This window comes from Rhopilema esculentum, chromosome 8, assembly GCF_057945365.1.
Source record: "Rhopilema esculentum isolate cy_ngs chromosome 8, ASM5794536v1, whole genome shotgun sequence".
Lineage (NCBI taxonomy): Eukaryota > Metazoa > Cnidaria > Scyphozoa > Rhizostomeae > Rhizostomatidae > Rhopilema > Rhopilema esculentum.
The window spans coordinates 8889749-8906943 of NC_142822.1; the positions used below are offsets into that span (position 1 = coordinate 8889749).

Genomic DNA, 17195 nt, shown 5'->3' on the forward strand with positions numbered 1-17195 from the left:
ATAAGCCTCCAGGGGGTTAATTCGGGGATATACGGTACTTGCTGGAAGGATTCTGCATTAGTATTTATAAAAAAGTGAATAAATATCATGCATTGATAGTCTTTCGCAGAATCATGTATGTCTACAAAGGCAGAATTCCAAAAAGGCTTTGATGATATACACTGGACGCCTCGTTGCTATGCAAAAGTTTTTTGGCCATTTAAACAATCGTTTTTTTGGTTGCTTTTTGGTTTTTTGGCTGGTTAAATACATTGTTACGTGAAATGTCTAGCTAGAAACAATTTTCCTTTTCTGTTTGTGCTTGATTGTTCTTCAATCGCATTGCTACTGGCTATATTGGTTCCTCTAAGGGTGGTAAGTTTATTTATTGACAATATTCTTAACTCTTTTAATCGATTTTACAAGAGCAAGCTGTCGTTTCAAATTGTTTATGTTGCAATATGGTAATCTATTAGACCTTCATAAAAGCATTTACCCAGGCCACATGCAGCAAATTCTTAGCAGGGAGCCAGTGGTCGAACAAAGATAAGGGTTTCAAAATCCGAATCGACGCCCAATCCTTGCAAAATTATTGCAAATAATATCCACAGTTTTTCTTTGCGAGTGTTGTGAAGGTGAACCTTTCTGTAACTGTTGAAAGAAGTTGAACAATGTTCATAATTGTAGGAAAGCGACGCAGATTTACAAAGTTAATTTCAAACTTGCGATTTCGGGGAAAGTTTCCGTTCCAGTTGTTGTTCGTTATATCCGGGGTTCGTTATACCTAGAGAATTTTTAACTAGTTTGTTAGGCAGAATCCAAGAGGCCAGACATTTTGTTCCTTATACCGGGAAGTTCGACACATCCGGGGTTCGTTTGGGGGGCCTATGAACTTTTACCATTATCTGGGAAGAATAAGCTACAAAATTGTCACTTTTTAAACATTTTCAGGAAAAATGTACCCTGGGTACCAGACTCACTATATAAAATATATAGTGAGTCTGGTACCCAGGGTAGGAAAAATGCAATTAGAATTTATTTTTGAATGAATTTGCCAGACTTTTAAGGTCTCCAAACGCTTTATGCTGTTTTCCTTAACGAAAGAAAAAATATGAGCTAAAAGATATTATTCTTCATCGTTTTCTTCATCAATGAAAATCAGCTCTTATGCCGGTGTCATATGCGTTTCGGTAACCTTATGCATTTTGGTCCGGGTACACAAACGCATAACAATTTTTGTTATGCAACAACGTACCCAAGCATTTATACAATAGGGTACCAAAACGAATAGTGGAATTTAGCATGCGAACCGATCGAATGTTCTGGTTCATATTGTTCAGAATGTAAAGAACAATTGAACTATTTTTATAAAAGGGATCCAAATAAGAAGCGGTGCTGTAATTTCCTTTGTTAAGTTTATGCAAAAAAAGTACAACATTTATGGCGACTCCAAACTTTGCGTGATTGACAAGCGTAAATATTAAACTCTTAAAAACGTGTCAAAACATCGCACAATGATGAAGTCACATGATCTGAAACACATTGCGTTTAACAATGTTACACTTTTGCATATGGTACCAAAACGCATATTACACCGGCATTTTTCTTTTCACTTTGTTGGGTCTACACTTTGTTATGCATTGGCATTTGATAAAGTAAAACATCAAGAATTTGTTCAGAATTGTGAAAGCATTAGATATTGACGGATAGGATTCACAACTGATAAGGGACTTATCATGGGAACAGGATGCAGCCATCAGAATTGACGGAGGGAGACCAGCAAGTCGACATCAGTTGTGAAAGGTGTAAGACAAGGATATGTGCTATTCCCACATCTTTTTAATCTATACTGTGAAGTTATTCTGAGGGAGAAAGAGAGTATATGAAAGTTGTGAAAGTTGGTGGTGCCAAAAAAAACAACTTGTGACATGCGGATGACACCTCATAAACTGTGAAAAATGATGCAACCCTTCAAAATCTTCTGAAGGGGGAAGTGAAAAGAAAGGTCTTCAAATAAAGATGAAAAAGAACGAGGCTTCTATCAAACGTTATGAACATAGCAAAACACTGTACGTATTTTGCAAAAAAAATAAACGTTGGCCTGATCCCAATTTAATGGACTTCTAAAGTGTTTTCATTCTTATGTTTATTCCAACTGTAAAATTTGTTTCAATATGCTATTCGAAAGATAAGCCGCCAATTGTACTCTGCCTAAAGAAAGTGAGATGTAAAATTGTATTTCTTTTGAAGTCATGTTGCATAAAAAGAGGCCCTTATTATAATTGGCATGGTACTATAAGATTTTTTGATACTATGAGGTCTTTTGGGGACTATAGCCCCCTTCGAACACAGCTAATCACCCTTAGAGGCTGTACTAAGATTTTGGAATAATTAAAAAGAATTTCATCATATTAAAGGAAGTAAATTCAAATTTTTTCTAGGCTAAAGCGTCTGTTTCTTCCTCTTGTAGAATAACTAAAAAGAAAATTTGAAAAAGAAAGAGATTTCAGATATGGAGAAGAAAAAGCTCCTTAACGCGGCAAGGTAATTTCATACTTTTTAATGCAGATTTATGGATCATGGTTTACAGATCAGCAAATCAGGATTGTTGTTTCTCAGCTCTTCTATTCTAAAAACTGTAAAAGTGTTTTCATTTTCAACTATTTGACTTGGTTCTCTTCTCAGAAACATGTTAGAGAAAACTTTTTGCTAGTTAAAAGGCCTGCAACGCTTAATATAGCTCATCTGAGTGGAAAGTCTTACGCTGCACAGGCGCAAGAGCTAGACATTGATCATAATCATTATCATAATCAGAGTTTCAAAAGAGAGATACATAGCTCTACCCCTGCAAAGTCAAGAGGCGAAGATGGAGGGGAGGGATGCAGAGCAATGAGTCTCCATTTCTCTTAATTTTTGATTGGGAAGAACAATGATAAATTAGGTAGCTCAGCCTGACCTGCCTGCCCTATGGCATCGCCATTGGCTCAAATATCAAAACTCACCTTGTTTGCTATTGGCTTATTTTGATTTCCACTGTCACGTGCTACGTGAAACTGAGCCCTCTGACGAATTACAGGATAATCTCTCCAGCGCAACATAGTCTGAATTGAAAGTTACCTATTCAGTAAAATGTATTTCTACCCGGTATGATACACGTTATTGTATTGCAGGTACAATGTGGCAAACGAAACAAAACAAGATGATCAACACGAGACGCCTGAAGAGTACAAATCCAGATGGAGGACAATAAGAATCACTTATTTAACTATGACACTCAGTGCAATGGGTAAATTAAATTAATGGGTAAAATTATTTTATCAAAAGTTGAAGTACTGTTGTACACCATGTCAGTATTGCTACCATTATACATACATTTAATCCTTGCAAAATATTGTTAGAAAACCTCTGCTTGAAATTTTTAAAAAAAGCTATATGTTTTCAAATCTGTCTTTTTGATCTGTTAGTTGGTGATATTTGCTTACTTTTGATCAAATGTTGCATTTTGCTTACAAATGATATATGACGTTTCTATTCAGAGATATTGGAATCTCTACAAAGATGGATTGACACGGGCGGGAAAGGGTGCTATGTCTAAGAAAAAAGATCGTTAAACTTCGGAGGCACATGTCCCGGTTGAAACGTCGCTGCTATTTAGGTTTCTTGCATGCATGTAATTAGACACATGTTCACAATAATATAATCTTCAACAGCACATTAATTTTGAATCTTCCATCTTATCCTTGCACAAATATTTCAACTATATTTCTCCTTTTTTAGAATTTTCAATCATTTTACCGTCAATTTGGCCTTATCTGCAAAAGGTAATTTTTCTCATTCTCCACAATCTATTGTATTTGATGGAAGAGATTGCTGCAAAGGGCCTGACTGAATGTGAACAGCCTCCTTAGCTCATAATTTGTTTTCCAGCCTACATTGACTTAATCAACAAATAATTTTGGAATTGTAATAGTTTTTACATAGTGGGTGTCAGAGTCTCAATAAGTTAATTTTATGATATGCAAAATGTAAATCTAGTGTAAGAATATTCTATTTTTATCAGTTTACATTGTCATGTCCTGCATTTTCTGGGGCTTTGGTACCCAAGGATAGTTCATACTGGTTTCAAAATGCAAAACATCACTGTAAGACTAAAAGCTGCCGAACATTCATGCAGGATTCTGCTCTGCTACTCAAACAGGGACCGTTGGGGTTTTAAACACATGGGACAAAAAGGTTTCTAGTTATTAGGTAGCAAGTAGGCGCATTAAATGGTTGTTTAGGGGCGAAGCCATCCAGTCTCTCCTTTTGATGGTACTCCTAGAATGTCATATTTTCACAATTTTTCTTGCCATCAACGACTGATAGTGATGCCCCCCCCCCTCCCCCTCCCCATTCTCACAATGTAAACGCCTTTTGATATCCCGGGTGCCAGAGCCTCAGAGAGTCAAAGGATGAAGAACTGGGGAAAGAAAATGTGAAGGAGATTGGGAGAGGAACAATGAATATAGGGCCTAGCCTCATCTCTCCTTTCCTCTCCCGTTCTTCTTCGCAATTCTTTTTTTCTGTTCTTCATCCTTTGACTCTCTGTGGCTCTTGCATACCGGGTACAGCAACGAATGCATGTTGAATCTAGGACGTACTACATAGAATATAACGTACTGTGGAATGAAGGACGTGGCATACAGGAGGGAGATAGCATGTAAGCACATTTCTGCTTCAATTTGTAGGTTGACCAAGAAGTCAATGCTCAGTTTCTGGGTTTGGTAGTTACTGGCTACGGCATTTTTCAGGTTATTGGTTCCATTTTGTTTGGTGCTTGGTGCCAGTACCGTCCAGCTATCGAGCCATTGTTGGCAAGCGCTTCGCTTCGCTTTATTGGGCATTTCTTGTACCTGTGTGCTGAAAACTATCCGGGTTTCGATGGGAAAATGCTGATACTATTTGCAAGGCTTACTATCGGTTTTTCAGCAGGTAAATGTTACTGGACTCATATTTATATTTGATAGTTAAATGATTTGTATTAAAAATCTCTAGTCTGAGATTTCATCTTAAAGTGGGATAGCGAATTGGTATTTGTGCTATCATTATCTTGATCCCAAAGCGAACCAACAATTAGTGTTTTTGATGGAAGGCCACACGTCACAAAAATTCATCTTTCAACCGCCCTCCTCCTCACCATTCCCTATCTTGCCCATCTGATGTTCGGATAAACATCACACTGATTTTTCCAGGAGATATAGCTGTTTGTCGCACTGTGGTATCTCAGTCAGCTGCAAAATACGAGAAAAACAATGCATTGAAAGTCATAGTTGCATTGGAAGAATTTGGATCTGCAATGGGTCCAGGTGGGTAAACCATACTTTCCTGCGAATGTTTTTTGTTTGGGTAAACTACCGAATTTGAATATAATAAAAATTTCACTTAGGCAACGATGTTGTTTCTACTGCAATTTGACAGGGATCTTTGTTTTCACTCGCGATACGGGATGAATATATATATAAATTGAATTAGGAGCTTTCGATTTAAACAGCCTCAGCCCATCGAGGCAAGAAAGCTTATTACGGAGCTTCTCATTTTTCAGCTCTACAAGCTGTAGCCGTACCCTTGTTGGGTAAAGGCCTACATTATTCTTTTGTGAATATTGACATTTTCAACATTGCTGGATGGATCGGAATAGTGATGGCAGTTTTCAGAATACTCATTACTCTTATCTGGTTCAAAGAAAACAACATTGATGTGAAAGACAGCACAGGCAATATCTAATATCATCTTCCTCTAAACTTAACGCAGTTTATCACAAATATATAAACCTACTCATATTTCTAACTTTCCATATTCTTATTTACTTGTGTTAACCTTGACAAAAACAGGTCAAAATGCTGGAACTGTATAGAAAGGTCCACTTTCATCACACAATAATTTTTTTCAAATAGTGAAAGATTAAAAGGGAAATAAATTATAAATTTTTCCGTATATCTCTTTTTTAAGGAGACTTCTGAGTTGAGTGAAGGTAAATCGAATTTCTGTACTCTTTCTTCAAATAAAACTGATTTATGCAAGAGGGAACTCTACAAAGAGAGTGTATTTCTGCTTCTCGAAGTTATGAATAGTTATTAACTGGAAAATTAAATAGATAGGGTAGCCAGCTTCTTTAGTTGTGTTTATTCAGAGCCCACGTGGGTCACTTAATGATAAAGGGGCAAAATACAGAAGTCTAGAAGATGGGCTAAAACTGAACGAGAACCCAAAACCATCTGCCTGGACTCACTTACCACAGGGTTGTTATCTTCTTGGTTTGAATTAGACATCAAAATATTTCTATTTATTTGTATATGCTTTGTTTCGATTTTAGGCGATCTTCCAAAGCCGAACCTGCGTGCTGCTTTGGTTACAATATTAGCCTTTTTCGTCCTTTATTATGATGTTTCGATTATTGAAACGTAAGCTGAAGTATATTTTCAAATAAATTTTAATGAAAATTTTACCATAAGCAATGACATAAGAACTGGGTGTGCGAGCGATGTTACTACTTCTAAAGGGGGATGTGTTGGTAGAGGAGGTTTGAGGGAGAATGGGTGTGACAAGAAAAAAGAAAGGCAAAAAGATCGTGAAAGAAAATGAAAGGATATGAAAGTATAGAGAAGAGGGTGGGTCATATAGAAAAAATATAGATATAAATTGGCGGTGAAGGAGAAAAGGGGATAGAAGATGAATAAGAGGGTCGGTTGTCAAAATTAATTAAAGCAGAGGCTGGTAAAAGATGAAGAAAAGAAAAAGGATGAGAAGAATATTTCCAAGTGAGAAACAAACTCTGTCTATTTACACAGATCGGAAAGTATTCCTTTGACGTAAATAACTTCCAAAACAACCTTATTCGTCAAATGTTGTTTAAAATGTCGTCTCTTTTTGTTAGATGCATTCAAGATATGTTGATCTATGGCTCAAAAGATTTGGGCTTTCTCATGTTTTAAAGCACGACCAGCTTTATTTCTGTATCCGGGCATCCTATCGACAGTGGATCCTACAAACAATTGATGATTACACATGGGGCTTGTGGGGTCACCGGCGCAGAATCTAACCGGCCTTTAATTCTGAGACGAAAACAGTCTAGGCTATTTCAGTCAAAGGACAAGTACTTGAAACATACGCTCCAACCTTAATATCGATCATTCATATCGATACTGCTCTATAATGCATGGGTCAATGTTTATCAAATTAGATCGTGGATGAAAAAGTTTTGGTTTTTCAATGTATTGGTTTGATATTCTTAAGTAATTTGTTTTCTTTTCAATCACCCCTAGTGTGACAAGTCCATTGCTTGGAGATGAATTTGCCCTGCGAAAAGACGAAGCAGTTCTGTACGCAGGGACAGCCCTGTCTTCATTAAGTATAATCATCTTGGCAGCTTACATCATCATCAGACGTATACAAAACAGGTTCCTTATTTTTAAGTTATTTTCTTACTCCTTAGCCCAATTCCAAAAAACTATTTATATATGGGTGATTGTCAGGGATGTCAAAAGTATTTCAAAATTGGAGGGACCTAAGGGGGATGTGGCAATATGTCGCAGAAAAAGGGGTCCTTTTCCTTCGAAGAAACCTTTTAAGTCAAACTAGGGACCCGTTCCCCAAGTTATGACGTCCTACTTTGGCTAGGAATTCAAAAAATGTCAATTACCAAACTTTAAAGAATCCTCAAAGATAGAGACATACTAAAACAGTTGAAAACAATTTTACTTAAGTCTTTTATTTTTAGTTGGCAAGAAGACAAGAAGCAGTCTACTTGGGAAATTACTTCCCCCCAACGAACAATTTAAATATGATTGGATTGAAGCTACGGAAGCAAAATTCTTTATGTTACAGTTGGCTTTCTGGTATTTGTTTAAATGGCTTAGACCTGTATTGCTTGAGGGGGATTGGATTACCCAACTAATGGTATTGTTATTTTACACAGTACAAATTTAAGAAGAAATTTCTTAAATTTGTGTATTGGCAACAAAAAGTCAACTGGTTATGTGCATTAATCTGAACTCAAAAAAAACAATATTAACATATTCTTCTCTTTTCCCAGATTTCGCGAAAGGACCATTCTTTTTTTCGGGTTCCTCGTCTTGCTCCTGGCATTTGTTATCCTTTTGCCTTGGGGAAATGAGCGCCATAAACTTCAAACGAAAGGTGCGTTCACAGAGGTTTATCCTTGTTTACACGAGGACTGGACCAGAATACTTTTGAATACGATCAAAGGTGCTTAGATAGGATCCAATCCAAAACCTAATACAAAACCATGATCGGACCAAGATAAGCTCAACAAGCTAAATGTATGGGTATTTTAAACGGAATATCCAGGTTGGGATAGCTGATCCAAAAATATCTATCTCCGAAAGGGGTATTTTCTAAAAAATAGCCAAGGGAGACCCAAGGTGGACTTTTAGTTGAAAAAGTATGGCTACTTTTGACCACGTTAATGTTTTCATCGATGCAACATTAGCAGAGAACGGAAAGAATGATATACCAGAAGCATTATACCCTCAACGGAAAGCACGATTTGCAAAAATGTTTGGAATAAAAGGATTGACAGTTGGTTCTATTCTGCGTGAGGATCTTTCCTAATAAAGTATATCTCGACATGAAGGGGGCTCTGTCCACTGCAACCCCCCCCCCCCCCCCCTATGAATTACTGCTAAGATCCAACAGTTTCTACATAATAAGAAAGCAACAGGGTTAGGCAATAAATTGGCGCAAAAAGATAAAACAATCACGTTGTCGTACGTCTGTTGTGTCCGGTTATAAAGATATTTCTAGAGAATTTTCTGTTTACTAATTATTAGCTACAGTCTTATCAAATGTTCTGCCTGGTGTTTACCTTTCATTACATTGTTCGTTTCTTTACAAAGAAGTTACTATAATATTATTATTTGTTAACTTATGAAATTACTTACCACTTTAAACAAACACATGCGCTACATTTTACGATATGAATTTTTGTAACGTTTGTTCTTTTTTTTTGTAGATCTTAATAAATTTTGGTTTGTCTTTTCAGAACTAGTTATTGTTGGAAATGTTTCAAAGATAGTATTGTCTCCTGGTTGCCCAATCAAGTACAATTGGTGCAAAACCACGCCCAAGATACGCCCAATTCAATTTGCTATTGGGATTTTCTTTGTATTCGTCGGTTTTGCTATGCCCCAGATTATCATCAATCTACTATACTCGAAAATAATTGGGCCAAGGAAACAGGTGAGACAGCACTATATTTGTCTTATTCAAGAAGATTATTCTTTATAACACTAACAAATGTATCATCAAAATGTATTGGTCAAGGAACCATGCTATCAGCATTAGCAGGGACGGGCCACTTCTAAAAAAAATGACACAGGGGGATCTAGTAATAGAAAGGCATGATGGTGCTAATATCGAAAGGCAAAAAATAGCCACATTGACTATCTGTATCTAAATTATATCAGATTCTATAGTCCAAATTGATGAGCGTATTTAATTCATACCATATTTATCAGCGGCATCATGCTTACTGAATGGCCAATACGCTTTGAAATCGTACTATTTTCGTCTCAATCGTGCACGTCTTTATTCATTACCGTATTTATCAGAGGCATCATGAATCCTGAAGGATCCTGAAGGCCAATACGTTATGACATCACACCGCTTTCATCTCAATGAGTTAATGTGTACGTCTTTATTCCATTCGTATTTATCAGCAGCGTCGTGAACACTAAAGGCCAATACGTTATGATATCATACAGTATTCACCTCAATACGTTACTGCACAAGTCTTCATTTCATACCCTATTCTTCAGCCGTTCCTTAAAAATGCAGACCAATATTGTATGATAGCGTGCAGTATCTTGTAAATGGGCACTTACATTAGGATAAGAAAATGTCAAAATCACTTTAGAGCCCCTTTATCCTTACATGGTTACAAAGTATCTCATTGATTTTGAAATTTTGACTGATTTCAACTGTTTATTTTTTAATTAGGGTTTGTACATGGCCTCTTTCAGCTGTGCTGGCTCATTTGGAGATTTGGTCGGACCACTGGTAACGACTTCATTGTATGCACATTTTGGACCGAGAGGATTGTTTCTTTGTGCAGCGATTGTAAACTTGATAACTGCTACGATGCTTGCAGGGTTTTATACAAAGTTAGTTCCATTCGAAGAATATGTTAAAGTACCTATCGCTGATGAATGATAGTATTAAAATAAAAATAAAAATACTTTTGGGTCTCTATTTTTTAGAAATTAAATTGTGCATTGGTTATATAAAAGATTTGACTTACTTGGGTCTCAAAAATATCAAACTTTAGAGAGCTATGTCAAACACCAGATATGAAAAAGAAAAAATTGTCTTCCATTTGCCTTACTGGGTTCCAAAATGCAATACTTATTTTCTGGAAGTTGTCATGATATCTTTAAAAACTGAAGACGGTTATACTACCTCCTAAACGATGTAAGGTTTCATCTCGGCACCAGCAAAACGTAACTTAAAGTGGCGGGTCCAAAATATTACCAATTTTAGAAATCTGGTCTTCCAGGGATAGCAAGAGACTGAATCTAAAATTGGTTTTTACCCGAATGAAAATCCAAGGCAATATTTTGAAGCATTCTCTAATCATTTTATCCCAAAATTTTATCTATTATAATGTTGATATGAAATAAGAAAGTTCTTGCCAAGTTTTAAAATAACCATATCATTGGAATAAAGTGCTTCTATTAAAAACTACTCTAAACTTGAAAATAGTATCAAACTAGTCTGGTCAAAACGATTTTGGTAGAATTTATAATTATGGCTAGAATTTCAAAGTATAGTGTGCTTTGCCTTTATTAGAATATACCTTTGACATGAAATATCGATCACAGCTTTATGCTTAGCGTTTCTTGACATGACAGGATCATCAATAAAATGTGACTTAGAAGTATTTCAGAAAAAAATCTGCCGATCGTTCCTCTCTCAAAAATTTCTTCCTGGCAGTGCCAATGTACTTAGGAGCAGATTTTTTGTGTTTCCTTAACGCGTTTCTTGTGAGCCAGGCTCAGGCCATAAGAAAACGAAGCCTGGTTGGCCTTGGCACCAAGTTGTTCCAGGGGCGGATCCAGAGGAAATTTGAAGGAGGGGCAGTTGGTAGTGGGGGGGCTGAAATATTTCTTGGATTATAGATTCACGAAATTGCAATATCATGATTTGAAATAACTGTGAAAACTTAAGCAGTTTGCTAATCTGGCATAAACTATCATTTCGCAAAAATTTCAGGGTCTAAGCATAGATAGAAGATAGTCAAGTCACCAGTCACTGAAGAGTGGGAAGGTAATGGGCCAGACCTATAACATCAAACCATTTTCTCCTCATTTAATTGCTTTATAAGCAAATCCTAAAGAAAAATGACCTTCACCTACCCAGTGTATTTTCATCAATTTCTATAAAAAAGATGTGGACCATGTTTTGACAAAAGTGAGGGGGGGAATCACTCCCTCGTACCATCTTTTTGTCCTGTAAAGGTAATATCACCCCCACCCCCAGGCTCATTCATGTCTAAATATTTCCTTGCTTAAACTCCATTTTACAGTATTTAAAGCAAGTATATGAAAATATTACAAAAAAATGGGAATGCACTTGAAAGGATATAAAAATGAAACAGACAAGGGCCTTATAATGAAGCATAACAATTTTAGCAGGATGGCATACTATAAACAAATACAAATCCTGCCTTAAGCCAATATGTATGTAAATGTAAGGCAAAGATTAATTTTCATTTCTTTTATTTTTTTCTGCTTTGCTTCTTTTATTCTAATTTGTTTAAATCTTCATCTTGGGCTTTGTGTCTTCTTCATGCTTTGTAAATTAGGTTGTCACTAACTTTGGAAATCCTGTTATTGTTGTGTACTTCAAATCATAAATATCATGGCAAATAACAAAGCAATTTGTTCAGAAATGAAAATTAAATCAGACATTTGTGATTACATTTCAAGTTGTAAATTTTAAAAACAGGAGCTATGTAACACAACTCTGCCAACATCCAAATTTTCACTAACAGGTGGGTTTTTGAACTTGATCCAAATTTTTTCAGTATCAATATGTCAGGTGGATTTCTGTCATCAGCTTATACAATAAAGATATTGGAAAACCTTCCAATCTAGAGAAATATTTCTAATCAACTCCTATTTTTTATCCCAACATCTAAATTTTGGCAAAAAACATCAATGTAATTGAAAATGAAATCTACATAGAATACATTTTTAATCATTAAGCTCCCACAAATATTAATTTTAGTGAAGGTCACTGAAAATGTCATCAATATCATCATAATTTGAGCTGTTATGATTTGATGTGTCTACCTTTAAACCTTTGTTATCATCTTGAATGCCAACCTTTGGAGAGTTCTCCTTTATGTAGCTCAAACATGAAGTTTCTACCAAACCTAGTTCATGAATAGCTGGCACTTTTCTGTCCTTGAAAGATTGCTTTTGCTTTGTGTCTCTTCTTACTTGGTTTCTTTTCAGCAGCTTCTTCTGTTTTTGCTGTTTAAAATAGCTTTCTCTAAGCTGTTTAAAATGTATCCTCTCATTTTTACATTTCCAGCAGTAGCATTGAAACCTGTGTTTCTTTTTACTTTTCTTTGATAGTTTCTTAATCTTTGCCACATTTCTGCTAGGTTTATTTTTTGATGCATGCATTTCATTATTGTCTAATAAACTATCTACCTTTGGATCTAATAAAAGTTCTTTTCTAGAAACAGCAACTCCTGTATCAAATGAAGTGATATCCTCAACTATGTTTCCTTTATTTCCACCAGAATTAATTGTTTCCAGTTGTAGAGCTCCTGAAGAACCATTAGAGAATGTCAACTCATTTTTAAAGTACAGATCATCCTCATATCTTGATAAAGCCTCCATATAATTGGTAACTTCATAGTCAATATAACTTGACAGCGGAATGAGTAGCTCATTAAGTGAGTGAAAGACTTTTATCATCACGGTCCTGGTACGTGATAGATGTGCAAAAATAAATGTGTTGAACGCGCTAAAAGTTTTCGAACTAAGATCTATAATAGACCATTCCAGGCCTTTCTTCAAAGCCCTTAGCAATTCAGTGAGTATTTTTGACTTAATGATCAATCCTTCAACTAGATCTATCTTCATTTTCTCGCAGAAGGTTGGATCACCTTTCTTCCAAATGCAATGACAAGACTTACCCACATGGCAAACCAAGTCGATTATAATTTTATTGAGATTTGGACAATGAAGCCGGCCAAACATGTTTTTGACCTTCTTAGCATATTGAAATGATTTCTGCCGCCGAAGTTGATTCTGATGCTTATACAAAATCAAGTTGAGAACTTTATTCAGAATGAGTTCATCCAAAGTTCTAGTTATCTCGGCAAATGCTTCTAGTTTTGATATAACTTCTTTTAAGTTCAATCGCTCATTGACACTCGAAGAATTCAGTGAAGATAGCAAGTTTCCATCAGTCTCCATTGATTTATTTCAAATTACACATCAAGAACAAGTTCTCGGCCTTCTAACACTTTCACGTTATCATCTCTTCATATACATCCCTGTTAGTACTCGTATGTGTAGTGACCACAATTTTTGAGTGGCCTCGTCTTCCTGTTCCTCAAAAATCCGCTCACGTGCATTGCACAAAATGGCTCCAGGGACAACAAAAGACGCTTGAAAACTTACATATATACATATTTATATGCATTCAAAAGCTCTAGACTAAAATTTTTTTTGAAAACTTTAAATAGACGATTAGTAAAAAAACAGCTTGATTAGCATTTCGCAATATGCTTCAGAATAACCTTCACTTACATTTGGAGCGTAAAATAAGGAAAACAAATATTAAACGCAAAATGCATAGAAAGAAAAGGATAGTAAAAAAATTAGGAAATATCATTTTGTGGAAATAATATACAGCTGTGAAAAGGAGAAAATAACCCAAGATATTGGAAATAAACAAACTATGTTTCAACTAACCTAATATTAAGGCCCGGGCGGCTTATAATACTACTATAAATTTGATTTTGATATGGTCATTGATGTAGCGACCGGAGGATACAGGGAGCACTTTTTCCCGCTTTTCAGTTTGAAGTGCCTATTCGCAGCTCACGGACACGGAGGTGTTGGTGCCACTTTTTGCCTCTATAATGGCAATAAATGTTGCCTCCCCCCCCCCCCTCCCAGATTTTCAATTGCCTCCTACATCTAATGATAGATTGACTTCTTGATCTCAAACCGTCAAAGGTTTTGGAATTGAAAAACCTAGAGGTCCTTGAATTTTTCTAAATACTTGGATTTTTAGAAAAAATAGTTCTCTTAAAGCACATTTAGATCTTGATGTTCCAGGGAAAACCAATGCTATAAACATTACTAACCTAAACATTAAAATCAATGCTAAAAGTTAGCAATGCTATAAACATTAAATCCATGTTGTCTGACATATTATTGCTTACATTGATTAACTAATTTTTTGAAATCGAAATTTGCAAGCATTGTTGATTGCAGGGTGCTAGAAATTGTTACCCTAAAATTTTACCCAAAGGGTATTGCACTCCTGACATAAATCAAAACAAACGCATTTGAAAACAAACCCCCGGCCCCCTTCATTGGAGGCCCTGGAACTGAAATATTAACAAAATAAGAAAGGCTGTTGCTGTTGGACAACATGGCGGTCATGAAATTCACAGCTCTAAAACTTATTGTAATTTTAGCATGATTTCTGAATCAATTAACAGAAAAATAGTTTTCAAACAATGCCAGGAGGCCCAAAGAATACAGTCAGTTGATTGATCAAGCAAAAGTACAAGCTTTATATTCATTTTACAAAAGCAGAAATGTAGAAGTCATAAATAGGCCTAAGTCAACACGCTCAAGCCTAAAGCTCATCACAACCATATTGATGCTTTTTGGAGACATCAACATTAACCCTGGCCCAAAAAAATCTGCCGTGGTTCCCAAACCTCTCATCTTGTCTTTTTACAGAAACTTTTGCTGAATCCTTCAACAGTTCTGGCATAATACCACCGAACACATCAGAATTCTATAAAGATGATGAAAATGATGTGGCACCCAAGTTTGCACCCACACTCAAGACCTATCAACTTAAGAAAGACAAAAAAAGGGACCTTGTATATCAGAAAGTCCTAAGTCCAGCAGATTCAAAGGTGATACCTTGTCACCAACTTTCAAGGCATTCTGAGTAAAAATGAAAATATTGTAAATCTTATTGACTCAACTGAACCTGATACAGTCATTGCTTCCAAAACAGGGTTAAAATCATCCATAAAGAATAGTGAGATCTTTCAGCCTGATTTTTATGAGGAAGGACATGGAGGTCATCCATAAAAAAGTAGCAGGAGATCAGGCATGGGTCACGATATCTAGAAAAGGAAAAATCCTTTCTTGATTTGATCTCTATTTAGGCCTCCAAAATCAGACTTGGAGCATATTCAACAAATGAGGGAAGAAGCTAAAAGTAAGACTAAAAGGAATAAAAATGCAATTTTATGGATTTGGGGTTATTTGAATTTACCTGATATAGACTGGAATAGCTGCTTAACAAAAAGCCACCAGTTTACGAAAGAGATTAATGAAGAGTTTCTCATTTTTTTTAGAACAAATCACTTCAACAAATGGTAGCCACACCGACTCGAAAAATGAACATCCTAGACAGCTTCCTTACAAAACGCCCTTCACTACTGAACAGATGTGAAGTAATCCCTTGAATAAGTGATCATGTAGTAGTATTCATCAACAGAAATATAAAGCCTTGCAGAAGTTTACCAAGAGGAAAATTCTATTGTGGAAAAGAGCTGATTTGAATGTTATCAATGGTTTATTGGAAGAATACAGTGAAAAAAATCATGGATGAGTTCAAGAGTCAACACCAGTTGAAGAAATGTGGCAGTCACTTATAAATTGTTGTAAACACATAGCTGAAAAACATCCTCCATCGAAAATGTCATCATCTCGTTTCACCAACCCTGGATAAACAAAAGATAAAACGTCTTTCTAAAAGAAAGCAAAGACTATATATTTAACAGGGCAAAAAAAATCTGCAAATAGAAAGCCTGGTCATGCTACCATAATCTTAGAAAGCTACAGAAATTAGAGTGCAGGACAGCCCATAATAGCTATGTTTCAAACATTATCTGTCCTGAAATAAATACAAAACCTAAAAAATTTTGGTCCTACATCAAAAGCAAAAAATGTGATGCAGTTGGTGTGTCATCCTTGAGAGCTAACGATGGCATAACAAATACTGACAGCAAATCCAAAGCAAAAATCCTGAATAAGCAGTTTGAGTCAGTTTTTGCGTTGTTCATCAACTAAATAGAGCATAATTCCGCATTTAGGAATTAGTATCATCAACGAGATGTCATGCATTAACAAAGACAAAGAGGGTGTACAAGTTATTGAAAGGCCTCGACCCAAACAAAGCACCATGTCCAGATGAAGTAGCTCATTTGCTGAAAGTGTGTGCTGATGCTATAGCTCCAGTCCTTACTAGAATATACCAAGCTTCTAGAAACCAAAGATAAGTTCCAAGTGACTGGACAAAAGCGAATTTCACACATTTGTATAAATATGATGATAGGTCAAACCCTGGAAATTACCGACAAATTTCGTTAACTTGTGTAGCTTGCAAGGTTTTGGAGCACATTGTTAGTTCGAAAGAAATGGAACATCTAGAAAACTTATTATCAGACGCACAAAATGATTTTAGAAGACACAGATCTTGTGAATCCTCACTTATTTTGTGCATAAATGACAAAGCAAAATCTTTAGACTCAGGCGATCAAACCGATTATATTTTGCTGCATTTTCAAAAAACATTTGTATCTCATAACAAGCTGTTATACAAGATGAACCAGTATGGCATCAGAGGCAAGCTAAACCAATTGGTCTCCAGCTTTTTGTTAAATAAATTACAGTTAGTGGTAGCGGAGGGTGCAAGATCCAAAGAGGTTGCTGTAGCATCTGGAGTACCACAATGTTCTGTATTGGGACCATTACTCTTTACTCTATTCATAAATGACCTACTCTTTACTATATTCATTAATGACCAATGAAAATGCCTTTACTCTCCAAGAATACCTTAATCGGTTGCAATCGTGGGCAAAAAAATGGTCAATGTCGCTCCGCGATCTGCTGAGAGTTGCTAAAAAGGACAGGCATAAAAACGTCATACGTAGTGAGCGA

At 36.0% G+C, this 17195-nt stretch overlaps 1 protein-coding gene across 3 annotated transcripts; it reads left to right on the forward strand.

Annotated features, from left to right (window-relative positions):
- On the forward strand, positions 1–11849 carry LOC135694341 (major facilitator superfamily domain-containing protein 8). 3 transcript variants are annotated; one of them, XM_065213029.2, is made up of 12 exons: positions 1–354; positions 2450–2523; positions 3150–3265; positions 3757–3800; positions 4707–4950; positions 5211–5324; positions 5561–5731; positions 6332–6419; positions 7281–7415; positions 8051–8154; positions 9020–9216; positions 9976–11848. In XM_065213029.2, exons 2-12 carry the CDS (start codon positions 2492–2494, stop codon positions 10186–10188), a joined length of 1458 nt encoding a protein of 485 aa, XP_065069101.2. In that variant the 5' UTR covers positions 1–354; positions 2450–2491; the 3' UTR covers positions 10189–11848. The 3 variants fall into 3 exon arrangements, with proteins under 3 accessions (XP_065069101.2, XP_065069103.2, XP_065069102.2); XM_065213030.2 differs by lacking the exon at positions 1–354 and adding an exon at positions 375–2048; XM_065213031.2 differs by lacking the exon at positions 5561–5731 and having other exon boundaries at positions 9976–11849.
- The last annotated feature ends 5346 nt before the right edge of the window (positions 11850–17195 follow it).